General features: G+C 37.9%; 1 protein-coding gene across 1 annotated transcript in view; it reads left to right on the top strand.

The window, feature by feature from the left end:
* Window positions 1–17,385: 17,385 nt before the first annotated feature.
* SORBS2 (sorbin and SH3 domain containing 2) overlaps window positions 17,386–26,675 on the top strand; it is a gene marked incomplete at both ends in the record, with an annotated part of 72,617 nt that continues 63,327 nt past the window's right edge. Inside the window, 3 exons of the mRNA XM_081998903.1 lie at window positions 17,386–17,446; window positions 19,045–19,071; window positions 19,785–19,909. Coding sequence (XP_081855029.1) covers window positions 17,386–17,446; window positions 19,045–19,071; window positions 19,785–19,909 — 213 coding nt within the window. The remainder of the gene's footprint in view (window positions 17,447–19,044; window positions 19,072–19,784; window positions 19,910–26,675) is intronic.

Below are 26,675 nucleotides of genomic sequence, written 5' to 3'. Positions count from 1 at the left end.
TCGGGATCCTTTTTCCATTTGCTGACACAGTTTGCGTTGGTAGTAAGGAATGAAGTATAAGACTGAATACTCACCCTGGTTTGTACCCCTGCTGTGCTTTGTTCCTGTGGTATTGGCTGTTGTGCATTATTATGGAAGAGCAAGGAAAGCTCCCACCTGTGCCTGGCTGGCAGGCAGCTTCTGTTGCACTGTGTAGCCATGCTCAACAGTGCTGTTTGGGCATCCAGCTGCCCGTCAGGTGATTCCTAACTTTGTTCTGTGTTGGCTGCATGCCTGGCACAACTGTGATCAGCACAGTTGCAATGAAGGAGGAGTTTGAGAAGGACTATTAATGTTCAAAGTATTCTGACCAATTGGACCCAAAGTATCTTCAATTCAGATACCCAAAGTTACATCCTCTATCACTTCAGTGAGGGTACAGTGGCTTTCTGACCCAAAGTTAATTTGTTTGACATGCGTACTCGTGACAATGATGAATGCTTTCCTTGAGGAAAACTAATGGTTATAAATAAGGTTCAAGGCTGCATGCTGGATAATGGTTACACATGGCATACCTACTTATGGGAAGAACATCATCCTTTCTGTACACAGGCAAATGAGGTTTTTTCCAAGTAATTGAAAGTTTTATGCTACACCATTAAAATTCTGTAATTATAGTTTATTGAAAGTTACATGTATGTGTAGATTGCAGGTGAAAGATACAGGCATGTGGGTATGTATGTACATGTATAGGCAATTTCTGTATATGTTTTCCCTGACCACATTTTCTCACTAAGAAATACCGAGGATTATGCTGGGTTCAAAAACAGACTTAGAAATATTCCTTAGAGACAGGTCTTTGTATTTGCAGAGTGTGTGTTGTCAGTGCAATTATGTCCTCTTAGAGCTGAATGACAATTTCATTTAAATGTTCTTGAGCTTATTACGAATATATGATATGGCTCATAGAATTCTCTATTATTCAAGTTATTGTTGCTATACGGTCAGAATTGAGAAGAGACAATCTTTTGTTGATAGAGTGATCTTGTCTCTGACCTTCACTGTCTGGAATGCTGAACCAATGCATTGACTGATTTCTTTCTCATTTAAGAGCTGGAAGGATAACAAGAGTGACAATCACGTGGTAATGCTAACGTTCTTCAGAATTGGCAAAATGTGCTGAGAGTTAATGAGAGAAACAACATGGCGTAAGGCGCAGGCTTTATAGCAGGGAGGGAAGATAGAAGTTTATAGCGTTTGACTAGCTTTGAAGTCTCTAAATGCCAAGTCATATTGTAGTCTTAACATTAACGGAAGCTGAAAGAACTTATGCTTCCAAAAGGCAGCGGTGACTCTGAGTCTTACTGGTTTGTATTTAAGTACAGTGCTGCTTAACTGCCACTTAATCTTTCTGTCACTGAAGACTGATACATGTCAGTACGAAAGCTACAGAATTGAGGAAACCTTATGTCTGTTCGGATCAACAATGACTAAATCTGCTCTAGCTTTTGCTTCCCAACTATGCTCCTTAATCAGAACAAAAACCTGATCATTCCCTATTATATTGCTCTTCGGTTCATGTGATTGTGGGTTCACAGAATAGATCTGCATATCCACCAGCAAAGCTAAACTGGAAGATGGGCTCAAGGAAAGTGCCTGACATGCATCCTCTCCTGAGAGGCACCCAATATGCAGAGTCAGAGTAGAGCTAATCTGAAATCAAGCCCCTCTGTGGATGTCAGGCTTCAACACCTACTTTTTTGCTGTAGGAAGTCCCTCCTACTTGCTAATGTTGATACATCCTTTGGAACTGAATCACACCAAGGCTCTTACGTGAGTTCCAACTGTATTAGTCCTCAGAGAACCCATGCAGAGCTTGACATGAATGCTTTCATAGGGAGAAAAGCTTGGGTTCAGTCTGCACCTTTTTAGACAGCAGAAATCTTTTAGTTACTTTTGTTCATTGCCTGTTGTCCAATAAGGCAAATTAAATTGGGGGAGAGGAGTGCGGAGTTTTGTGGCTGGGATCATAAGGTGTGTGCATCTCACAGCTCCTAACTCTTCCTTCCTCTATCAAGTCACTTATATCTAATAATGCGAGGGTATACTGCCCATTTGGCCTTGATAAGATCTGTATTCTCCATGGGAATTCCTCATGGAACTTGTAAGCCTTTGATGTTATTGGGACCTCTGTGTCTCTGTCAAGTCTAGCCAGAATTGGCCGAAAGTTTTAAGTACTTAGTAGGGCTACTGAAAGTTTCTGTGTGATCACATCAAACTTTTATCTTAGCAAATAATAAGGATTTAGATATTCTAGTGAATATCTTCTTAGTTAATATTTTAGGTTATAGGTATTCTTTTTGTCTTTACGAGCATATTACAGAAAGTTCAAAGCAAATCCTGCTGTTTCAACATACTTATTAAGAATATATTAAAGGGTCTCATATCACCCCACACATTGGTCTGACCCTGTTAGCTACATGTAGTGTTACCTAACTGTAGTTCAGGGAGACATACTGTTATATTTAAGACAAAACCAATGGAAGTAAACAGAAGACGGTAATACTTTCATGAATGAACACTGTTCCCACTGATCCTATTGGGAGTGGTAGTGACTGATGAAAAAAAAAATGCCTGTTGGAAGGTATTAGGTTTAGGTGGAGGCTTATATATGTTTAGTCTCGAATGGGTACATATTAGATACCTAGTAGAAAGGAAGAGGAATGCATTGTTTGTCATACTGTATAAATGGGGAAAATATGATAATACTTGAAATAGTCCAGTGACCAGTAATTTGCAAGGTTCTGGAAACAAGTGGTGAAACAAACTTGTGTTCCTAATGCCTTTGGTAGCTACTGCAGGCTGATGAACCCAAATTTAACCTTCAAATGATGTATTTTAAACAGGAACATTGTTCTAATGATACTTGTGATTCATGTCTCGAGAAAGATGGAGAAATAGCTGGATAATGCCTGTTCCATTTGGATCTTCTGGGAAATAAAAATGTGAGGTAAAATTTTAAAGAATGTCTAAAAGATTGACAGTGAGGTGAATTCTGGGTACCAATGCTAAATACTGTATTTACAAGACAGCAGATACTTCAGCATGGTGAAATGATTGGCACTTCCTCATCAGGCTTCTTTTCTGTCAATATTTTCTATATTTCCAAAGAGTGCTCTAGAAAGCTGGTGTACTGCTAGGGCTACCTAGTTCCCTGTTCCGCTAGGGAGAAAACTGGGCAGGTTGTGTATGCCGGGGTAGTAAGTTCGGGGGATCACACCACTGTCTTCTGGGGTTGCAGATGCTGAAATCACTTCCCAAGGATCTGTTCTTGAGCAGAATTGCTTTGCTACCCATCCCTAAGTGAAGTAGTATGTAAAGGAATGCCAAGGGCATCCATCTGCTGTATGGGCTCTGGCTACCTGACAGGGCCTCATTTGTGCACCTGTAACATCCAAGTTTACCCAACAAAAGAACTTTGAGAAGGACTGAGAAGATGCATAATGTGTTGTAAGCAGTCTGTCTCGAAGGTCGAGTTTTTTATAATTATGTCTGTGGACACTAACCTATTGCATATCTACTTCAGTGACATGCTCTCACACAGTAATCTTAAATAATTTCTAGCCTACAGAACGAGTTAATTTGAACAAACACAGTTGCTATAAAACAGCAGCAAAGGAAGCCAAAAGTAGGGAACAAAAATAACCACCACTAAAGGCTAGAAGTTTACAATTTTATAAAAAACACAGTAGATGCTTAGAGAAAAGGCGAAGAAATGTGAATTGCAGTCAGCAGTTAATGGGACTCTTTATTTATATATATTTAAACAATAAATACAATGTAAAAAAAAACACAAACACCACAAGGATGACTGGAATTATTAATAAAATTTCCTCTAGTGGTATAGCTTTAAGGAGGTATAGAATATAAAAACAGCAGTTTGTCCTCCCCCTTCCTTTTGCAGCTGTAAAAATACCCAATAAGATGTACAGCATGTTGTCAGCTTGAACGACTTCCTTGGTATCCTCTTAAACTTGTGGTTACATTTTAGGGAAGTGTACTGATATTGAATGTCGAGAGGTATTTTGACATGAGAGCAAGTACCTCTACAGAACTAAGTGCAGCAGTTAGAGTTAAGATTGTTTTTCAGTCCATAGTTAGCTAAAACAATATACATCTAGTAAAAATCATGCTACAACAGGAGAAACTTCAAGCTTCAAGCTTTTTCTTCAGAGAGAAAAAACTTACTTTTAATACTGATTTAATTAACAAGTGTTGGAACTTTTCCTACTGATGCTGTGTGCAATAACAAAGATTGCTGTAAGGAACCTTCAGTTTAGAAACATGGACTCTTTGCTGTCCTCTCTCATCAGATATTTGGTTAATTTTCTGTTTCGTGAAGAAAAAAAGTGTCTGGAAAAAAGTTCCTGTGTCATCAGATTTGTTCCCCAGCCTTCAGTCAGCCATGTTTTTCACATACACTTGTCAAGTTCAGACTCTTAAGTTTGACCACAGCACTCCTGATAAGTGCTCTAGACCTTAACAACTGTCATGAATAGAGAGTACCTTATGATTTTCAACTTACATTTAAGATAAATGACATGGTTAATACTAGTTCTTGTGTCAACCTTCTTCCATTACTTCTTTTACTTATGTCCAATCCCTTGATGTGTTTTATAGAAAATGATCAGCCATAGACTCCGGTGATGTATCTTCTTGTACCTGATGCTCTTTGAACTCTCACCCATGGGAATTAGACTCCCGTGTGATCTTTCAAGTCAAGATCTTACCAGTGCCTTGAATAACTATGTCGGTATTGTATTTGCTAGGGGGAATAGGCTTATATATCTGCTATGTTCTAAGTTAGATATCCACCAAAGTTAGTAATACTGTAGGCAGTTGGTATATCTTCAAGTTTTTATTCCTAATTACAATTTGGCAAACACAGCAAAAATCCATGTCTGTTCTGCTGCCTTTCCACATTTCTCAGAAATCGCTTGTTTTTTACTAAAATATCTCCCATAACCAAAATTTCTCAACAGCGATAGCAGGGCAACTATGCATCGCTGTCCTACCTCTGAAAGAATCTCTGCAAACACAGATCTGCTCACCTTCTCCTGGCCAGTTAAACCAACTCATGCTCTTTGCAGCCCAGACATGTCTGCTGCTATTTTATGTCTCCCCAGATGGTCCAGTAAACAGAACTGTTGTATTTACAGATTTCTGTGATCATGCGCTTAGGTCACATCCTAGTCTTCAGCATTATCTACTGCATTCCAGTAGAAGTTTACGGACATGTACAAATTATTTGGACATCCCAGTTGTTCAATGACCTGATCAGTACATTTGCAGATGATGTGCATAAGTAACATGTGTACGACGACACTGCACTTAAGGTCAGGATGTCTTCCTGATCCTGTAAGTGAAATTTAAAAGTTAAAATTACAGAAACTGTGATGGCAGTTGTCTGCCTGTGTTCTGTTCTTTCACTGTCTACCTGAAAATGCTTCAATTCGAACTGGAGTATTCAGGTCCTTATAGGGTGAGGCAATGTGATCTGGGGCCAACAGTATTTATGCTTGTTGAACATGAATCATAGAAATAGGTCTGTGGGGCCTACATAAAGCATATGCTTAAGTTCAGCATATGCCTTGCTGGGTTGGACCTTAGTACAGGCTTGCTGCCATTTTGTTATCTTGTTGCATGTTAATGAAATCGAAACGTGGTGGAGCTGCCTTCAGTACCTACACAATTTTTTGTTATAAGCACTGTCTACCTATGACCCATCAAATTTTTTTTCATATGAACAATACATTTGCACATATGCCTTCTTTCTGCTTAGGGGCTCGGCAGGAGAGACCTCTGATCCCAAGGAAGCTGTCGGACAGTTGTTTCTTAGCATGAGTTGCTGGTGCCACAATCTAAACATTTTGTGGTCTGTCAGGCTCTCATTGCATTCTCGTTGCTATAGTTGTCCTGCTACAGCTAAAGATCTGAAACAATGTCTTTTAAAAACTGAAAAAAATAGAATAGTCATCTTCACTATTTTCCAGAAATAATGCTTCATACTTTTTTTACCTCCACTGAATTTGAGTTGGCATGTAAAGTATATTGGCCTGTTGCAGAGATGAGAGCAGGAATATTCTGCAGACTCTTAATGATTTGTGTTAAAAGAATTTACTACCAAATGATACGAATCCTGTCTGGTAATAAATGTGTGTTTGTAGATCACCTGCCATGTTGAAACTGGCTGAATAAACAATCCTTGGACTAAAATCACCAACTGATTTGGCTCCTTAATTTTGGAGATATTTTCACAAGTAGATTACTGTCTCTAGCTCAAACGGTTAAACTGCCAAGTGTTAATGCAAGTCTGACACTCCTCGTACAAATCTGGAAAGCTCCTGTCCTCTCCAAGTATCTGGGCACTGCTGTCTACCTAGGACAAGAAAAACCTATTATTTTACAGCAAGATCACACACATATCTATCCTGCTGTTGATCCACCTGCACTCTGTATTGTAAGCCAATTGTTCTTCTCACCAAAAGCGTTTGGGGTAGAATTCGTTACAAAGTATGGTAACTATAAAGAGCACATACTAGAATTAGCTTGAAAATTAATATAAACACTGTATGAGAAAATCACATTTTGAACGTGCTCTTTATAATAGCTTTTGTGAAATGGCAGGGAGTAAATAACAAGTAACTTAGAATCTGTTAAAAAAATTCATCAGTCAATTAACACTGTCTGGTTGATCTCTGTTATCTTATAAGAGTGGTCTTGAATACCTTGGGGGAAAACATTTAGCTGGTTCAAGTCAATCAAATCAAACTCAATTTACCCTACAGTACTCGGCACCAAGAATGCTTGTAATAAAACTGTAGGGACTGCTGTTGTTGGGGAAGGGGTGGTTGTAATAATAAATATTTTCTCTTTGAACCTCTCTCATACTGTGACTATGTTAAGTAGAATAGGTCAAAAATACTTCCAGATGCAATTTATGTGGAAACTGGCAGCTTGTTTAGAAATGTCAGTGGAGCTCTATGCTCTGATTCAAAACGTAACAGACAATGTAACTTACTGCGTTGTTCTTCAGGAGCCTTTCAAAACCTTTGTAAGCAAGCAGGCAGGCAACTAAGCATTCTGGAGTTTGCCCCCTGGTTAGCTATGGAGCTAGCAAGGCTGGGATTTCAAAGGTGTCTAGACTCCATGGCTACAGAGCAGGAAGCAGAAAGACCCCAAAAGTTATCCATGAGCTTGGATGCCTTTGATCTGATACTCATATGTGGCATTTAGGAATTTGCTGTGTATTAAGTTTATTAATAAAGCTGTAGTGATAGTTTTTGGAGTTTCTGTATGTGCTTACAAAAAAAAGATATTTTTTTTCCTTTATCTCCCAGTTCTTTCCAGAATTTGACATGAAAAGGATATTCTAACTTCCGATGGTCTCTATCCTTAGGTAGTTATGGATTATTAACAATGATTAACTTAATTCTTTGAATGAGGTGCAAGCAGGCAATAGTATGTTACTACTCGTTAAGGCTTTGATTCACAAAGCACTTGCTCACATTTATTTAGTTGATCTTTGGTTGGATGTTAGAGCTCCTACCTTATGGCTGCAGGTACTCTACGTCTGATCAATAATGGACTTGGAATCAAACCTCCAACAGTAAAGACACATATCTTGTATTCATGTATAAACTGAGGGCGGGAAAACCTTTCTTGACTTCTCACTAACCCTTTTTATAGCTCCATATAAATGTGGAACAGAAGGGGTGACAGAATGGCTCCCTGCAGCACCCCACACTTCAGAGTTTATCAGGAACAGAAGCAGCGATCACAGCTAGCTATCAGGGTCTCCTGGAGAAAATAGAGCAGGTGTCAATGAGATTCCCACAAGCCTTTTCAGTAGTCTCTCTCAATGCAAAGCATTGCTGATCGGAAGTAATCTTTGTAGTGTTATCAAGAAATAATAGGGAGTTATGAAGAATTAACACAGAAATGTATATTACGTATTTAGTGAAACTGTAGCAATGGTAACTGCAGCTGTATTCAACCTGACAGGCCCGTTTTTGTTCATTTGCACAGTCAATTCATTTCCTCCTGGATTATCTCTGCCAGATGAAGCCAACTCTAGCTGAATGCTGTGAAGATTAATGCTGGATCTCCTTCTGCAAAAGTTAGGTGTCCTACTGTGGTTCAACTTGTGTTCTTTTACCTCAGCACCTAAGATCAGGTGTGAGCTTAGGAGGAAACCTGCCTGGTCTATGTGACTGAACAGCAGTCTCTGATTTTGCAAACTCATGCGTTCCAGTAGTGCTTTGTCTTTGCACAATAATTACAGTCATTCCTTCCATTGCAGCTTTAGTTATCTTAGAGCCGAGTATCTTAGCTGATCATTGGGCATCCTTTTTGGCAGTGAAGAGTGTCTGATGGTTCCAGTGGAAGATTCATCTCACCTCTGTCAGGGTTTTATATTAGAGCTACGTATGAACCCATTCACAAAGAACAATTTTCAGGAGGCAATGAAGTAGGAACAGAAGTACAAAGCAAACAAAGCCCTTTGCTCCCCGTTTTCCCCTCACTTTCTTGAAGTAAGCGTCTTAAAGACTGCTTGAAACAATGCTGAGAAAAATGCTTCAGGCATATGGCTGTCAAGTTCATTGCCTTCACTGTGATTCTGCTGCCAGTATCATTAAGTATTTGAATGCTATTTTAGCTCCTTAGAAGCAGAGAATTGCAAATAATTTTAGTATTAAATGCCAGGCCTGCTGTTTGCATGAGTGTGATTTATATTGCCGTATTTACATGCGTACTTTTCAGGTATGCAAGACTAATTTGTTCTTCAGCAAAATGAGATTAATGTGGCGGTCTTAGTGATTTGTATGCAATCCCTTGCTGAGTGTCAGCAATGCAGCCTAAGCTGTTCAGACAGAAAAAGTCTTAGGAGGACAAAGCTGTAGTGCTAAAATTAAGTGCTGTCTGTTAAAACTTGAGTAAGAGTTAAGCATGCTTTATGTAAATATATCAAAGCCACCTGCTAGAAATCATTTTGGCTCTGCAGTGTTCCAAGAGTCCTGTACTTGTTTGGTCTGAAAATAAATGTCACGTCGTATTTGTAGCTTGCGTGTGGTACCATCAGTAATTCAGTTCCAAGCTAAAAGAAGGCTTCAAAATGGTGTTTCCTCTAGCAGCCTGAAAACCCTGTAGGAATTTGAGGCTTTAAGAATGTTCTGTAGGTGTTACAGAAATGCTAAATTTCAGTCTAAGACAATTTATTGAAAAATAAATAAAATAGAATGTGCCTTAATATTTAAAAGACCTTTTAGAAATTCTTAGAGGTAGTTTGCTGACAGCTGCAGCATAAAAAGAATGTAATAAAATATTATTATTTATTATTATTTATTTCCATAGTTTTCAAGAAGTTTAAAGTGCATCTTTTTTGTCACAAAACTGACTAATAGCAGCAGAGTTCAGGTAGTTTCTGAGAAACAGTAAGTTTTTCAAGCAGTGGAGAATCTGGCCATGTTAGGAATACAGAGAATACAGCTGTATACGTTACCACAGAGATATAGTTAATTCAGGGTTCCTGTTGAGTTGAGCTGGAATTCTGTTTTGGTGTTTTGTTTACTCTATTCGTTAGTCTCTTGAGACTCATTATGAAAAGGGTCGTTCATGCATATCTTCCAACTTACTCCAACATAGTCAGGCAGTTTATATTTTTAATTTATTTTTGAGGCTGTATTACATTTAAATTTTAAATAACATTTAAAATTTTTCCCATTTTTCCCTTTTGTTCTATTACAAACTTGATGTGGGAACAGCAAAGAAGAATGACTTTTTTCTTTAGCCCTTAGTATTTTGACCTCTGATGTGGCTGCCCACTCAGTAAATTATGGTGGGCAGCATATATGTAATGATACAGCTGAGACTGGCTAGTATGCAGAATGCCATTGGAAACCTTTTCTGTGTTTATCTTTTTATCTGTAAAAATCTGAATGGAAGAGGTATTAAAGCTCCCGAGCCTAAGATGAAGCTGTGCCATAAACTGGCAGTAGGTGGAAAATACTGTCTAGTTTGTCCTGTGACATACCATCAGTAGATTGAAGTTGCCCGTTCATGTAGGATGTCATGCGTTTACTACAGTTGTAGTTTGGTTTTGTGGTTATACTATTTGTTTGTTTGTAAGTACTATATAGAGTTGGGCTATCTAAATAAAGAGATTCAACCTTTGCATGCATTTTACATTATTTTGCTGCAAACTATTACCTTTAGTAAGCACGCTGATGTATGGTGACGTGATTCCCTACCTGTTGACTCCATTAGGAGTTGTGAAATGGATTCCTGTGGATGCCAAGATACATGCTCAGATTCTGTGCATAGCAATACAGTGAGCAACATCAAGAGTGTCAGTGTTGTCTGTAGAGACACATTAAATCACTGGATGAAAACAGCCCCAACTCCTGCTTATAAGCTGTTGAAAAAGACCCGGTAACTTTGGCTGCTTAAAAAAATATTCAGAGACCTACTCTTTATATCTTTCAGTTTGCACGAAGGAGTGAATAAAGCTTAGAAGCAGCCTTTAAAAATATTTCCCCATTCCTGTTTGGGAGTAATTTATAGTTTCAAGACCAAAAGTCAATCACTGATGTTTTACCCCAGAGCAAATGTTTACAATAGAGATACTAAACACTTGAAAATAGAGTAGCTTATAATGGAAGCGAGAGCTCATCTTTAACTTTGGAAGGACAAGCAGTACCAATTTAATTAAAGCTGAGTTAAAATAGGACTGTCATTTGTATTGCAGTGATTCTCTACCCTTCCGAGAACTCCTGCTGCCATTTTGTACCACACATCCTTGTCTTTTGCAAATTAATAGATCGTTTTATTTTCCACAGGAAATCTGAAGACTTTTATAGCAAATCCTCCAGTATCAAAATGAACACAGGTATGCTGCTTTTGTGAGATTTTTCTTTACTCTTATGTGTTTAGTAAGCAGAGAAGGTCCCAAATTTAAGTTGAACAAATTGTACTTTAATTGGTGCTGAACTCAGATTAAGCAAGATATTTTAATAGTATGCCTGCTTATGTGCATTTGTATTCCATATATGAAATTTACATACATGTTTTTTCTTCTGTGTATGGATATGTGAAATATACATGCATGTTTAGCTTTCTGTGCTTAAGTTGTAAGTATCAGCTTTGTATGTTATGTAAAAATATGTAGTATGAGGGCATAACAGCTATAAAAAAGGGGTGTTAAAGCATCGCATTTTCCTAAGGAAATGCATATGCTTTAAAAATGCTTGGTTTTCATTCCCTACTGTCATTAAATTATGGGGAATATAAATATTACCTTGTATTATTAGCTACACTTACGTAATAAGATGAGGATAACTGTTTTGTACTTGTAGGGATTTTTGTTTTCTCCCAAGCTGCTGTGATAGATGTGTTGAGCAAATGAAGTACTCTATGCTATAGGAAGTTATATTCCTGATGTGTGAGATAATAATAATATTCGCTCCTGAATCATTGAAGTCAATAGGTAGTGCTGCTGGTTTTGCTGGAAGCAGGAATAGGCTTTTGAAAGTAGACTGGTGAAATCCTGGCCTCGCTTATGTCAGTTGTAAAATTTTAGTTGGTCAACTTTATACTTCATAGGTGAACCACCTGGTTTGATGATTAACTGTGGCACAGGGATAGACATATCCATTCTTTCCAAACCAGTTGTTTTATCATTGACAGTAGTACTGCACCATGACAACTGATATGACCACTTGAAGTAAGCCAAATGTGTTATGTGGGACCTGAGAACCTGAACTACTTTTGAAGCCAGTTTGGCTGTTCCGGCATCACGCTCGGAAGTCGAACGAATTAGCTTTTCCATGGTATAGGTTGATATTATCCAGACAACTGTATTAATCAGGCTTCCTGGCTTCTTGTTGTCTCAGGCAATGACTGTAACGCAGTACGACCAGGTTCTTGGACAGATTTTTTAATACAGAGTTAAATATTTTTTTATTTTTAATACAAAGTTCACTTGAAACCACTACATTTATAAATATAATAAGCAGGAGAAATGAAACTTCTCAAATGTATTAGTGTGGTTTTTCCCATAGTTTTGGTTGTTCTTAATTATTTTACAGATGCTAATCAGGGTGGTGTGTTTTTCATTTATGGAAATACTATTTGAACTTTATCCTATCCTCTTCCATTTTTAGTGAAGATGTCTTTCCTAAACATGTCAGTGTGTATAATTAAGGTAGTACTGGAATACTGCTTGCTTCATAGAACTGTAATTTCAGAACTCAGCTCATCATCATACATTTTGACTATGATGACATGGTGTGTTGCAATCATATGATTTTTAACTCATATGATGGATGCCATTTTATAGCTTCTACTTTGAAAAATGTGGATAGAGCAGTAAATTGCCAGTTTGTGCTGCTGCAGCTCTGAAGTATGACTTTGTTCTATGTTGCATTAAGATTTTTCATGTAAGCTAGAAATTCTCAAGAGAAATGGACATAAGATTTAGGTAATCTATGTGGCTGAATGATTTCTATTGGGGATTGGGAGCTTTCTGGTCACACAGGAGCCTTGAAAACAGGCTTCAAAGACCTGACTGAATGCACTTGAAATCTTTTTCAGTTACCTAAGGATATCACAATTGTAAGCTGAACTTCAATCTATTCTGCATTTACACAGTGAAAACATTTTTCATCTAGTGTATGCTTGATAATGTGTGTGTTTCCAGCTGCACTAAAAGGAGATGTTGACAAAAAGAGTGGAATTTCCTATCAGTTCTATTGATGCAGATTGTTTCGGGAGAGGGTAATCAGATACTATTGATTGGCTGCTAGTTTGTTTTAAAAATGTACATTTCATTAATTACTCCTACAGATAAATGAGCACTCTAGTTTGATGCTAGTAACTGCTGAAGTGGCAAAACTAGCATATATGCAGCTTTAAAAAGAAAAAGTAAATCTACTGCTTAGTGGGCTCCTCTAATCCAGTGTTCCCTGTGGCTGCAGACTTGGCAATTTGTCTCAGCAAAGGCTGCAGAAGATATTTTTGTCTACAGAGAAAATGTTTTGAAGTGCTTTGGTTTTCAATACTCTACCATATATGGGAGGGATATTTTCGCATTTGATGTTAATTCTGTACCACGTGTTAGGAAGGAGTATTCAACAGTATAAGGCAACTAAATATGCGCAAAAGCGAAGAAATAGATGTAACATACAGGGGAGGTTTTCAGAAGTACCAAAGATACTTTGGTTCATGGTTCCTTTTGGTGTTCAAATGCTGTCATAATTTAAAAAAAAGTAGTCTAATAGAATGTATGCCTTTTCAAATGCAGACAAAAGCAATCATCAACAGAATAATATTTTAAACTATATATAGGGGTTTTAATCAACAAGTCATAAAGTACTTTCACAGATATGATGAACGTGATTAACTTGGTAAGACATTTTGAGAAACTAAGTCGCAGAAAACCTGAGCTATCCATGAAGCTCACATCAGATTAAAACACAAGATAAATGTGCTTATTATTCATCCTACATATGTGCGTGCATAGCTGATGTTGGGGGAGAGGTAATTGTATTGAGGAATAACGAATGGATACAAAGTAATATGCTAAAAGAGCATAGCATTCTTAGTGTCCATCCGTAAATATTTTGGCTGAGTTTCACACAGATAACTCTTGAAAAATGCATCTAACTTGAAAATTATTAACCAAGGTAGCTGTTTGCGATTGATGAAACACATAAAGAGCAGCCAAGAGTGGAAGAAGCATGCAGTCCTGGAAGACTGCAAATACTTTGTGTTAAAATTATTAATGGAAGTCATCACATGGGCTAACCTCTTAACATTTTGTCTGGGAGACAAGAATAGAAATTCTTGGGTCCCTGCGAAGTTCATGAATAGACTGTGAAGCCACTTTTAGATTGCTAAAGCAAATTAGGTGGGCTTGAGTGTTTGAGGCATTCTACAAAAAACTTTATTTACTTTTCATTATTTGTTGTAATTTAGCAACAGCCAAAACCAAGTGACAGTAGGTTCACCTGTGTAGTCAATGTTAGGTTATGGGATAAAAGCTTGTCAGCACATCCAGAAAGGAGCTTTGAGAAATAGTGGCAGGAGGGGAAGCCTGAATAATAGCCTGCGTTGCCAGGCTACTCCCAGGTCCATCACAGAAGCCATCAAAGGCCCATCTCCACAAGCCTAGAGGACCACAGGGGCACAAGAGCAGGCAGGAACACAAATCAAGGACTCCCAAGGACCAAAGGGAGGCAAAAGGGCCTCCCTTGTCCAGGCCCGTCCCAGGAGAGCCTCAGCCGTGGGGTCCAGGCATGGAATGAATGGCAGACTTAATGTCTGAGCCCAGTTGCTGGAAGGATCAACCTTGTACATGTGTGCATATATATTCTCGCTAGTGGAGCTTCGTCCTGCTCAGCCAGAGGCGAGGGGGGTGAGGCCATTGTGCTGTCTGTGTTAGTGTGAGTGCTCCGAGTCTCTTGTGTTCTGTGTGGCCAGCCATGTATGTATGTGGTGTATATGCGTGCTCTGGTGCATGTGCCTGCTGGGAACACATCTCCAGATGCGCTGCTAGTTGGACCTGGGGATGTGGAGAGGCAGCAGGTTTGTCCGTCATGGACAGTTGGATCCAGTGCTGTATTTGCCTCACAAAGTCAGAATGCAAAAAGAGGGTAAGAATCCCTGGTCTAAAGACGGCTAAACTTGAATTCACTGTGCAGACAAAGGGGAAAATTAATACCATTCACAAGTACAGTGGATAGAATAATGATTAGCAAACGTTATGTTTGGGTGCCATTTTTCTTTTCTTTGATATTTAAAAGCTTATTAAACATTCCCTGCCCCCTGACTGTTCTCTCTCACCTCTTCACAAGAGGCCACTATCCTTTTGTCTTTGCCAATTTGGCTTATGCCACTACCTTTACTGACTCTCTGAAACAGTCTTCTTAAAAAAAAAAAAAAAAAAAAAAAAAAAAAAAAAAAAAAAAACAAAAAAAACCCAAAAAAACCACAACCAAACACCAACCCGAAACACCTTCTGTTTCTAAATGAAAGTGGTGGTGTTTTGAATTGGCTCCATTCTGCTTTGGAGTAGGACTTGACCAATAGACTATTTGTCAAATAGAGGTACAGCTCACTTAGGGTGATGCTTTCCGTAGTGAGAGCAGTTGTTGGGATTGTGGATTTAGGGGGAAAGGGTTAAAGTACTTACTTGTGGAGAGAAACAGAATTAAGGGAGGGAGAGAGAAAGAAGTAAGGAAAGGTGAGGAAATGGAGAAAGGCTGAAAAGTACGTGGCACGTACAGGGCAACCAGGTGATCAGGCCCTTTAGCCTGGAGAAGAGGAGGCTGAGGGGAGACCTTATTGCTCTCTACAACTACTTGAAAGGGGGTTGTGGTGAGGTGGGTGTCAATGACTCCTCCCAAGTAACAAGTGATAGAGTGAAAGCAAATGGCCTCTAGTTGCCCCAGGAGGGGTTTAGATTGGGCATCAGGAAAAATTTCTTCACTGAAAGGGTTGTCAACCATTGGAGCAGGCTGCCCAGGGAAGTGGTTGAGTCACCATCCCTGGAGGCATTTAAGACATGTAGATGTAGTGCTTACGGACGTGGTCTTAGTGGTGGACTTGGCAGTGCTAGGTTAAGTCAGCCTTGATGATTTTAAAGGTGTTTTACAACCTAAATGATTCTATGATTCTCTGTCCTGAAATTCAGCAAGGTAGCTCTTGAGAAAATACAAATAAAGCATCACTTCAAATAAAAGATGTGACAGCACAACAAAACTGTTTGCCTTTTAGCTTGTATTAATAGAATAAGGTGTGCTGTCGAAGTCTGCCAAGAACCTCAATATCAACACTTCATCAAATCTGCTTGGAATTACTTCTGGTGTGTGTCAGGGAGGGAGGGGATAAAAGAATAGAAAATGTGATACTAATTAGCATTGCTATTCTATATTTATGTAAGCAAAGTAAAACAAATGTGCAGATTTGATAGCCATTGTCTTTGTTTCACATGTACAACACCAATAATTAATTTTGGGGAATGTATTGCTTTTGACTATTGCTGGCTGAAATCATTTGGCCTTTTGCCTTGAGACTTGGAATTGCCAGTGAGACTTTGGAACTGCTTACACCTGGGCAATGGCTCTGATGTTTGCCAATGTTAACAACTACTTAATATGTACCCTGCATGACTTGTGGCCAGAGGGCTCTGCTATTTTGGGGGGAGTATTGGAATGAGCAAAGAAATACCAGGAGCTCACTTCTTTCAGGCGTGGGTTAAAGGAGGTCTCTGTGGCTCAAATTACTGCTATGATAGGAAATATATTCTACTAATAGGTTGCAGGTCTTCTGTAAGGATAATTTTATAAAACTCTCTGTCATGGGACACAGATGTAAAAAATGTTAGGGCCTCTACTGTAGTTGTGGTTCTTTTTGACTTCAATGGGGCCCTGTATGAAATTTCAGTAATACCAAATACGAAAATTAAGATGTTTATATTGAAGAGCAGAAAAATATTCTAGTTAAATATAATCGGGAAGAATATTTATTAACTTTTAAAATTATGATGGAGTTGCTAAAAAGCTAAGTTGTTAGCTTCTAAAAACAACCAAGTATAAAACGGAGTGATAGCTCCAAATGAGAGAGAAGTAGAGAATAAGGAAAGGAAGGGGTCATGCAAGATGCAGAAAAGTTTTTCCCATTCCTGGTTGGTTGGAGTGATTTTTATATTGCTAGTCATTCCCTCAAGATGTTGCTGGCTTTCAGGCATACAGTTTTTTATCTTCCATTAGATAAAGAAGAGGGAGGAGGGAGAACAAAGATGTTCACCAAAACAACTAAAAAATTGTCATCCTTAGTAAATTTGTTGATTGTGCTTAAAGGATTCAAAAGACTGAACAAAAGCACTTTGTCAGCTGATCAAACATAAGCTTAGTTTATGAATGGTGTCTTTCTAATGCATACAGTGAAATGATTTTACAGTGCAGGTTATTGATTAATATTCTGGAATGCTTGAACCTTCATCTTGAGTACTTATTTGTTTTTACTAATTAGCTTTAATTAAGCAGACTTTCAGGTAACAGAATGTGTATTCCTAGTGGATTAAGTATTAAATACTGCTTTTTTTACTTATTTTCTGTGAGGTTTATTGTTTAAAGCTTGTGAAATTTTATGTATTCTGCTAATCTATGAAACTTGCAAATTTACGTGTTCCTGCAGCAGTTCCCTAACTGCATGCTTATTTTCATGTATGTTTGGCTTATCTCACATTGTGATAGGTTGCATGTGCTTGCTCCCTTTGTCTGGGGCTGCTGTCTGTATTGTTTTGTGCTTCCAGATAGCGGTGGGTGTGCTCGCAAACGTGCTGCAATGTCTGTCACATTAACAGCTGTGAAGAGAGTTCAGAGTTCTCCAAACCTATTGGCCTCAGGTATAACCGCTAACCAGTGAGATACTACTCCTGAATGGCTTTTCTATAGTGCTCTGCATGCCTACAATATTACTCTGCAAGGAGGAGAAGGGTAACCGTGTTTTCTTTTCCACTGACAGGTCTGTTACTTCTACAATGCTCTTTAAAAAGTAGTTTAATTTCTCTCTGCCAAGGCTTAATAGCCATTAATGAAAAAAATTAGGAAGATTTAGGAAAAATCACTTACTTATAAATTCATTTTGCCTGTGATACATATTGTGATTCTTGTATCCCTTGGGGTTTTTTTTCAAGATAACATAGCATGAAAAGTAGGTTTCGTTTATTACAAACTTTTTTTATTGTAGCTTGCTTTAAAGACTGTTCTCAAAGATAAAGAATCTGAATGTTGTTGTAAAATGATCATCAGAAGCCAGAGTAACTTTTAAAAAAACGATTTATGAAGCAAGTTTTCCTAAAAATGTTTAAAACAATAAAAACATGCAGAATTTTCGGTAGACAGGCAGAACTGCTTCTTAACAATACTCATGTCTGCTTTTGCAAAATGAAATCTTAATGGGTATTAGCTTCCAAGGTTCACTGGTGAATTATGTAGCTGGTGAATCAGTAAAGAATCTTAAGTGGTGTGGACTAATTTACACCAATCTGAACATGCAGTGTTCACACCAAACAAGTGTAACACAGGAAGCTGAATAAAGAATGAGACAGAAAATAACTGCAAGGTGAAGTCTTAATTTTGTAGATATTTTCAAATATAAGACTAACTCCCAGGAATAAGAACTGTTAGAATTCATTAAGCAAATTAAAAGATTGGTTGCTACTCTTTGTAAGGTTAGTGGAAGGGTTATTGCGATTGCTGCATGTATGTAAATTCAGGAAAACATTGGGTTCTTATTTCTTAGCAACCCTCGTAACAAAATTTTTATCATTTAAGCATGCAATACAAGCCTCTTAATGTCTTGCTTTGTTGCACTTAAAATTAGTGATAGGGAGTGCTCTTAGTACTATAATTATTGTACATTTAAAATACATTTAAATTTGTTTAGAGATGTCATAGTTTTAGTTTCTTTAGGAGAAAAAACACTAATCTATCTACAAGTAATCCAAGAAACTACCAGAATTTCAGATCTCTTCTGTGCTGTCAGTATGTATATATCAGTTTCTGTGTTCAGCTTTGAAGTGATGAAGAAACCATCACACGTTCTGTTGTGAAGGAGGAGAGAAAATCCTGACAGAATCAGTATGCATCTTTCTTGGTTTTGAATTATATCTTTCCAGCTCATCTTAAAGCAATGATATTTCTTTTGATATCTAGATTTTAGATGGAAGTATACCATAGTATTTACACTGCAAATGTTTATTTATTATTGGGTGTCTGAAATAGCAGTGATTAAACAACAGTAACTCTCAGCATGCTATAACCTTCTGTAGAGCCTGTGCAATAAACATTGCACCATTACCTGTGGTCTAATATTCTGAGGTGTGCTTAGGTAACAGGAGGAAATTTGGTAACTGAATAAAGTAACTCCTCCGTATTTTTCAATTTGTGTTATTATGATTTTATTTCTAACACAAATTAATATTGGATGTTTCTTTTTCAGGGTTTGATTCTCAGTCTCCAGATTCAGGTAAATAAACACTATGTTCTTTATGTATCGGTGTAATGCCATGTAAGTGGATGAATTATAACAATCTTCCATTTATTTGATTTCATTACTCTATACATGCATATTCTTTAAGGAAAGCACCACTGAAATTGCAATAATGATTGCAAGCGGTTAAGACCTCAAATTCAGGTCTCACTTGAAAGCAGTATTTCCTATAACACAGTATATGTTGTCAGAAAATGAAGTGTGGGGGAGAATATAGACTGCTAATGTGCCACCTTTAGCTTCAGTGGTGGCAAATTTCCTTTTTTGTCCCTTACTGAGGTTTGCAAGTTCTGCCCACCCCACTTAGCACTGCCTGCCCATGTAATGTGTTTCTTTTCCCAGCCTCTTACAATATTTTGTCTTAAAACCTATAACTTGTTGAGGCAGGATATATCTCCCTCTGTTTGGACAGTGCCTTGAGGGCTTTTCAGCTCTGAGGACAGAGACAAAACATGGCCAGACTGCTACCAGCAGTATTTTTAGTGCTTCAGTTCTCTAAATTTTAAAGATACATGTTTTGTAAAGTAGCAGCTTTAGCCCTGTTCTTATAACTTCCAAGGTGATAACAGCAGTATCAGTTGTGTAGTAGCTAAACTTTTCCACAGTTTAATAGCTGGATTGCTATGACAGCAATATAGAGTTCTTCTAATCACAAAACAAATGGTTTGATTCTTTTTTCCTCACAAAAGCTTGGCGATCTTACAATGATGGAAGTAGAGAGACGCTGAATGGAGACGCTAGCAGTTCATCTCTTACAGCAAAAGGTTTTAGGAGTGTGCGGCCAAATCTACAGGATAAAAAAACAGCAACTCAGGTAAAACTGAACACGCCAAGTTTCATGCTTTGGCATCTGTGTGTGGGTTATTCTTGGGGGATAGCATATATATAGATGGAACATTGTCCTGATGTCTTCCAGATAGTGCAAATCACCTGTTCATATGGGTCGTTACAAACTGTTTTACTGCATAGATAAAGTATACTCCACACAGGATGCATGCCTCCAGGTTAATTACTAGAAATTGCTTTCAATGAACGAGACAGCCAGCTAAACAAAAGTAGGTCATACACAAACAAAAGCTTTCTAGGAGTGTTCCCAGACTTCAAAGAGTATTTATGAATATTTCATACTTGGAGAAATGCATTGGTCATCAAAATAATAGCCGAGGATAAAGGTTTATTAATTATAAGGTAGTCAATGTTTCTGCCTGTTTTGCAGAACAATATAATTAGAGCACACTAAAAAAAACCTACCACTTAACTTGGAAACATATTTATCTGTCCAAAAAAGATCAACATACCAATGTCAACACTGTCTCTGTTATTGTTTTAATTCAAAGGTTTAAGAGGCTCTGTGTGTTTTTTATATGCATGAGTTACCTATGAATAATACCCTGTTACCGAAGATCATGGAGTACATTTTGGAAATTACTTACATATCGGAACAATTTAACAGTAGTAATTCTTATGCAGTGTAATAATTGCTTTTTTAAAAGCAAATGGACTATTGTGGGCTCCTTTCTGATCCCGGTTTACTCTGAGCAAATGGAACATTTGGCTTTCTAAACACTAGCTGTACAGCCCTGCACAGCAAAAGGTGGTAGGAACCTGACCAATTCAATTGTCCATTGAGTTGAGCAATGTTGGGATGAAGTCCCTTAAGTTGCTAGTTCCTTTATTTAAAGATAAAAGTCAGAGTGAGTTATATCTCCTGCTAACATTTGCTTTCTTTCTGTTTCTTCTTCAATGTTACTTTGCTGTGTGTGGATGCTTTTGGCAAATAAGGCACCTCTGCCACCCCCTAGAAAAGAAAGTTTTCGGAAGGCAAGAGCAAATAATCACGAGAGCAAAACTGATCTCCAGGCAGGAACAACTGGTCCAGCTAAACACCTTCCCACAGATACTGCCTATTACTCTAATGAGAAGTCTGTCCAGAAGACAATGTCTTCTCAAATATCTAATGCAAGTGTGTCCTATGCACAAAAAATCACTAAACCGCTGACCTCAATCTCCAGTGCAGGCACAAGCACAGTAGCTGGTATTAGTACCACTCTCCATCAAGGCCAAAGGCAACAGTCTCAAAAACGTAGGGTAGCTACCCTGAAATTAACCCGGACACGTGATCCAGTGAGTAGCATTCATTGTAATACACAGCAACAGCTCAAGCCTGTTGAAGTGCCAGTATTTCCACAAAGGCCTGTCTCACCTGCCTGTAACCCCATGCCTGAGATACACACAGCATCTCTTTCCATTCAGATAGCTCCCATCCCTGACAATAAAGCAGAGCCTGAAATCCAAGAACATCCACCTAGTCTTTCTCCAGACACTTCAAAGATGTCTTCAAAGGATTTGGGACAAAAGTCTACAGTTCTTCCTTCTTCACAGGCTGCAGAATGCCATGTGGTATATTTGATTTTTCCATCTTCTATTTTAGATCATTCATGAATCACTTAATAACCCTCTGTTTAGTTATACTTACATTATCAAAGTTATAGCTTGTGTTTTCTGGGTAAAACTACCTGTTATATGGATTAAAACAGAACTGAACAAAACCTGAAGTTTTTGGAATCGTATCACAAAAAAAAAAAAGAAAAAAATGAACCCAGCTGAGCTGGAAGGTAGCCTTCTTTGTTCCTCTGTGAGCACTTTATGGAGTGCAAATGCACAATAGGAAATAAGTGAATTGTAGGTGATGTGTTGGCTCTTCCTAGAGGGGCTTGCATTAAAGTGTTATGCTGCCATAGGTGCTGGAAGGATCAAGTATGGATAGAAAAGGGCCGGGTTGGAGGAGTTTCTACAGATGCAGCTCTGCCAGTTTGCTAGGGCCACCAAAAAATATATTTTGTCAGTTGGTGGTTTCTGCAAGGCTAGTCATTGCTGTCTCCTATGTGTCTAGTGCAATAGGTCTTTCTAAAGAAAATGGGAATATCAAGCACACAGCATATGACCAGAGGAGTCTGAGCAGGCTTTATTGCCATTCATAAAATTAGTGAGTCAAATAAGCCTGGGAGCAATAAAGCAGCAGCAAATACATACTAGGCAAAAGGAGAGCTCTGAGTACACTTTGTCATTTCTACTCTGCTTTAGCTAGTCTTGTTAGGATTTTCTATTTTAAGAGTTATTTATTCTAGTATATCTACCAATATACCAGTTTATCTGAGTTCAAAAGCCCTTCAGTTGGAGACAGGGATTGCTATAGGTCTAGACATAGCTCTGCCTTAGAGCTTTGAGCAAGGATCCCGTCGTGGCGTATTTGTGTTCTAGTTCTGCTGAAATCAGTGGACCTGCTTTGAAGTGAATATGGCACAATCTTGCAAACCTGAAGTCCATCGATAGCCCTGTTGTCAATAGTAGTAACACATCTGCGCTCTCAGACTGTGGTTCTTTCAGAGCATCACATTCAACCAGGCCTTTACTCTGGAAGCCACAAGTATCTGCTTTAGCTACAGGATAGTCTTTACAAGTTGTAATATGTCAATTCCCACCTTCAATGCTCAAGTAAAAATTTTGATCAGAACAAAGCTCTGTGGAATTATATGGCAACAATTTGCAATGCTCCTTGTGAAGTCACTCTATTAACAAATGGGAACACAGAAGAATTAATCACGTTTGTCCTTCTCAAGGTTAGAGACAAAACTATTGTCTTAAACCCTTCTGTTAGGCTACATAAAATTTAGAACATTTTGAGAAGAACAAGTTACTTTACCCTTGAGAAGAACCAATTTGCCACTTAGTGATTTTTGTCAAGTAGAACAAGTCAGTTCAAGCAAGAGCCTCAGGGCTTTTTCTGATAGAGAGGGATAGGTATGAAGATTATAGGAAGCAAGCTTGCAAGCCTTTTAAATATGGGCATCAAGGGATATGGTCAGACAGTAGAACAGGTGGAGGTGTGGCCAGTACAACTTAGGGGTCTGTTTTCTTTTCGCTTAAAAATAGTTGTTATGCCTGTTAGCAATATGATGCATTATATATGCTCAGATAGTGTCTCTCAAACAGAAAGTAGTTTTATGACAGCTAACAACAATTAGGGGAAATAACTTTTTTTATGATCCAGAGTAATATTCAAACTCTAATCAGAATGCCAGCTTTTCAAACTGCATCCGTTTATTGATCTCTTAGGTGCAAAATTCAGCTGACATCTTTCCTGATGTTCAACTTCGAAATAAATTCTAAACATTAGACTAAAGAGGTGTATCTGGCATCACAACAGAGTCATGGAGCCCCAGTGGGTTTTGCTAGCTCTGTGTTAAAATACATACCTAAAACTAAAGTACAAAGCAGCATGTGAGGTGGTATAAAATTCTGCATTGTGTGAGGTCCTGAAGCCAGGATGCCATGGGCTACAGTTAGAAATAAAGACTACAGCTATATCTCACAGTATTTTCAAAGTTCACAATTTCTCTCACGTAGACAAATTAACTTTCAGTATACTATGCATGGTAGTACTTTGATTTTTAAAATTGATTTGGATTTGCAGGTTCTACAGGACTTTGTACACCAGTTAAAATACTTCTGTATATGCACATCATAGATTGTTAAGCTATATCCTCTAGGGATGCTCTTGGACTGTAGATTAGGCCCACCAGCGATGTTCAGTGCTGCCACAGAAACCCTCAAAAACCAAGTATGTTTAGAAAGGTGCTGTAAAAACAAAAGAACTCTCCCTCTGCATGTGGGTTTATGTATGTGGAGGAGAATGAGGTAAGATTGCCTCATCATCACTTATTAAGAGGTGATGAATGAGAAATACTGTGCATGTGTGGGTATCCATATGTGTAGGGAATATGTACAACTATATTATGTCACAAAGTATGGATAAATACAGCTAAGAGCTTTTGTGCTCCAAATTCATGCACAAAAATTTTGTGGTATTTTTTTAATGTATTTTGTTATGCTTGTGCTCCTATTTGCACTTAATTTCAGAGTTTATCTGCTGAAACTTCAGGAGCAAGCAGAAGTGCGGTATGACTCACCAAGTGATATTTTGTAAACACTCCTACTCAGAGAAAGGTTAAACCCCTTAAAAGTATATATGAAAAGAGAAGCATTCAAGTTACTCAGTACTAGGTTTTTTTTCATTATTACACTCTTGAGAGATGCTGCTACTCTGTGCCATACTGCAGATAGGGAAGAATTAACCTAATCTATTTCAACAGAGAAATTAGTATTTGTTAGTATGAGACCAGTAGAGGTAAATTCTGTTGTCCAAATTTCTTGTAAGAAAAATCTAAACTGATGAAGATTTGAGCTGCATCTCAATATAACACCTGATATAAACACCTGATATTTTTATGTTCGTTTTGTTTCTGGGTTCATAAGCATCCTCTTGTTCTAGATACTGTGCTCTAAAACTGAGGATGCAAAACATTTGTCCTGTTTGGTTGAATTCCATGGATGAGTGAACACTTGGTTTAGTCCTGGTGTCCTGGAGGAATAAAAACTACTATACTAGATGTTTATGGAAGTGTTTCTTTTGCCAGCCTTATAACTGTAGACAATTGAATCCAGGAAAAGAAGCCTGGAATTCAAAAAATTTTTTCTGAATTGGTTTATGTAATACATGACTGTTAGGTATTGACAATACATTGAGTGATGTAGAAGAGACAGAAGACAGGTTTCAATGTTTTGGGGAAAGATGCCAAGCAAAGAAAATGGAGCACAAAATTTTCATTTCAAGTTCTGTGTCACTAGTGTGGTTTTGCACAAGGGCTAAACTCCACCTCCTTATACTGAGTTTAGAATAAGAGGGCTAGGCAGTAAAAATGGGCATAGGAATATAACTTGCAGCATCAGTTTGGAGATTTTTACATCAGCTTTTAACAATTAAAAAATAGAGGTATTTTTACCCATTTGTGCAAGTGTGTGGGCGTGATTTGATTGACTACTAAACTCTGCTATGTATTAACAAAATGAGTTTATTCACTTACCTCTGAGTCTCCTTATCTGTGTCTTGACTGTTGAAGCAAGGCCAGCACTTTGGTGTCATTAGTAATCTCACACCACTCCCCACAGATCTTGCATTAAAATGATGGGTGACTGGTTTTGAAACCAGTATTGAAACCCATCTAGGATCACCTGTCTACTTAATGTGAATTGGGTAGCAAATGTATTCTTCATGCCTGACATTTTATTATTTGATGGAAGGTGAACATTTCTAAGGACCAGGAGAAGCTGCGCTTGAGACCTTCAATTCCAGACTCATGACATTTATCTTAAGTGCTGTTCCGCAACCCAAGATAATTCTGTAGTCTAACTAGTTTTTCATGATTCTAATTGATTAAGTACCTGTTTGGTATTTAATCCACCTGACTTCTGCTACTGTTTCTTGTGCTGTAACAGTAGCAAACCTAATCTGAAGCACACTGAATGGAACTGGTATTAAAAGTGTTCTGCAATGCATTCATCCTTGTCCTCCTCATATTTTTAGTAGCCAAACAGATACATTTGACTGCTACTTATCTATATTTTTTGTCACTGAAACATTTCATGTTCTTTAAATGGTGTGATTGGTTTTTGAAAATAATGCTGTTTTAAAGCACCATTTCAGCCACTGTTTCCCAGAGTGAGGGTTGTACCTATGACAGAACTCTAGAACCAAGCAGAATATTCAAGTTTTATTCCACAAAGCTGAGACCTTCATGTTGGGAATCAGTACCTAGAATTGCTGCATTCTTTCTACCCATGCTGTAAAAACGATAATTTTATATTCTTTTTAAGAATTTGGCTTGATGAAATCAGCTATTATTTGCCAAACACAATGAATTTAATTCTTTAAGAACTCAATTTCACTAGCTCTGTGGATGCACCCTGAATATCTGTTCTTGTGTTGTCCCTCTCTTCTTTTCTCAAGCATGCCAGGCAATCTTCTCAGTTCGAAGACAGATGCTTACTAGGTTTCTCAAGTCTCTAAAATTTCCTGTTATGTAAATTCATCTCTGAATTGTTAAAATATTTTCTCAGTCATATGTAACTTTTCTTCTGGGGATGCTGAGAGGATATCTGGTCTCAAGAAATACAGAGCTTCATATTGGTTCTGCCTCATAAATGCGTTACGATCCCCTGGTTCATGTCTCTTGCTGGAGATCTTGAATTATGACATGGATAATGAAATTCATCATGAATGATGATTCTGTCTTCCCTTTATGTATCTGTGAGGTGAAATTACTGTTTCTTATATGCGTACATAAATGCACACATCTTAAACCCCTGATATGCTATGCTGTATAATTGGCTGTTTCACATCTGCCTATGATTGCTTTTCATTAAATTCTTTTAACAGTATTCCATTGTTCTTTTGAAGTTTCCACTGGCAAATTAGTTATAGTTCTATATAAAAAGCTTACCTCCTTTTACAATCATACAATCAATTATTGATTTTCTGATTAAGTAATCTGTTCAGGTTTATTCTACAGAAAGATTTTGTTTCTCAACTGTAGATTTGAAACATTGCTATGAATAAGATTTGGATTTTAAGCTGTTTGACTGTTCTAACTACAGATTTTAGCTATTTTTGTGTACCCCAGAGGTCCAGTAATGCCGAAGAGTTCTTTTGACAATTTTGAAGAAGTGATGGATACCTGTTC

This window comes from Phaethon aethereus (assembly GCF_964289735.1).
Source record: "Phaethon aethereus genome assembly, chromosome: 4".
Lineage (NCBI taxonomy): Eukaryota > Metazoa > Chordata > Aves > Phaethontiformes > Phaethontidae > Phaethon > Phaethon aethereus.
Note: the sequence above shows the minus strand (reverse complement) of the source record. Positions and strands in the feature narration are given on the sequence as shown.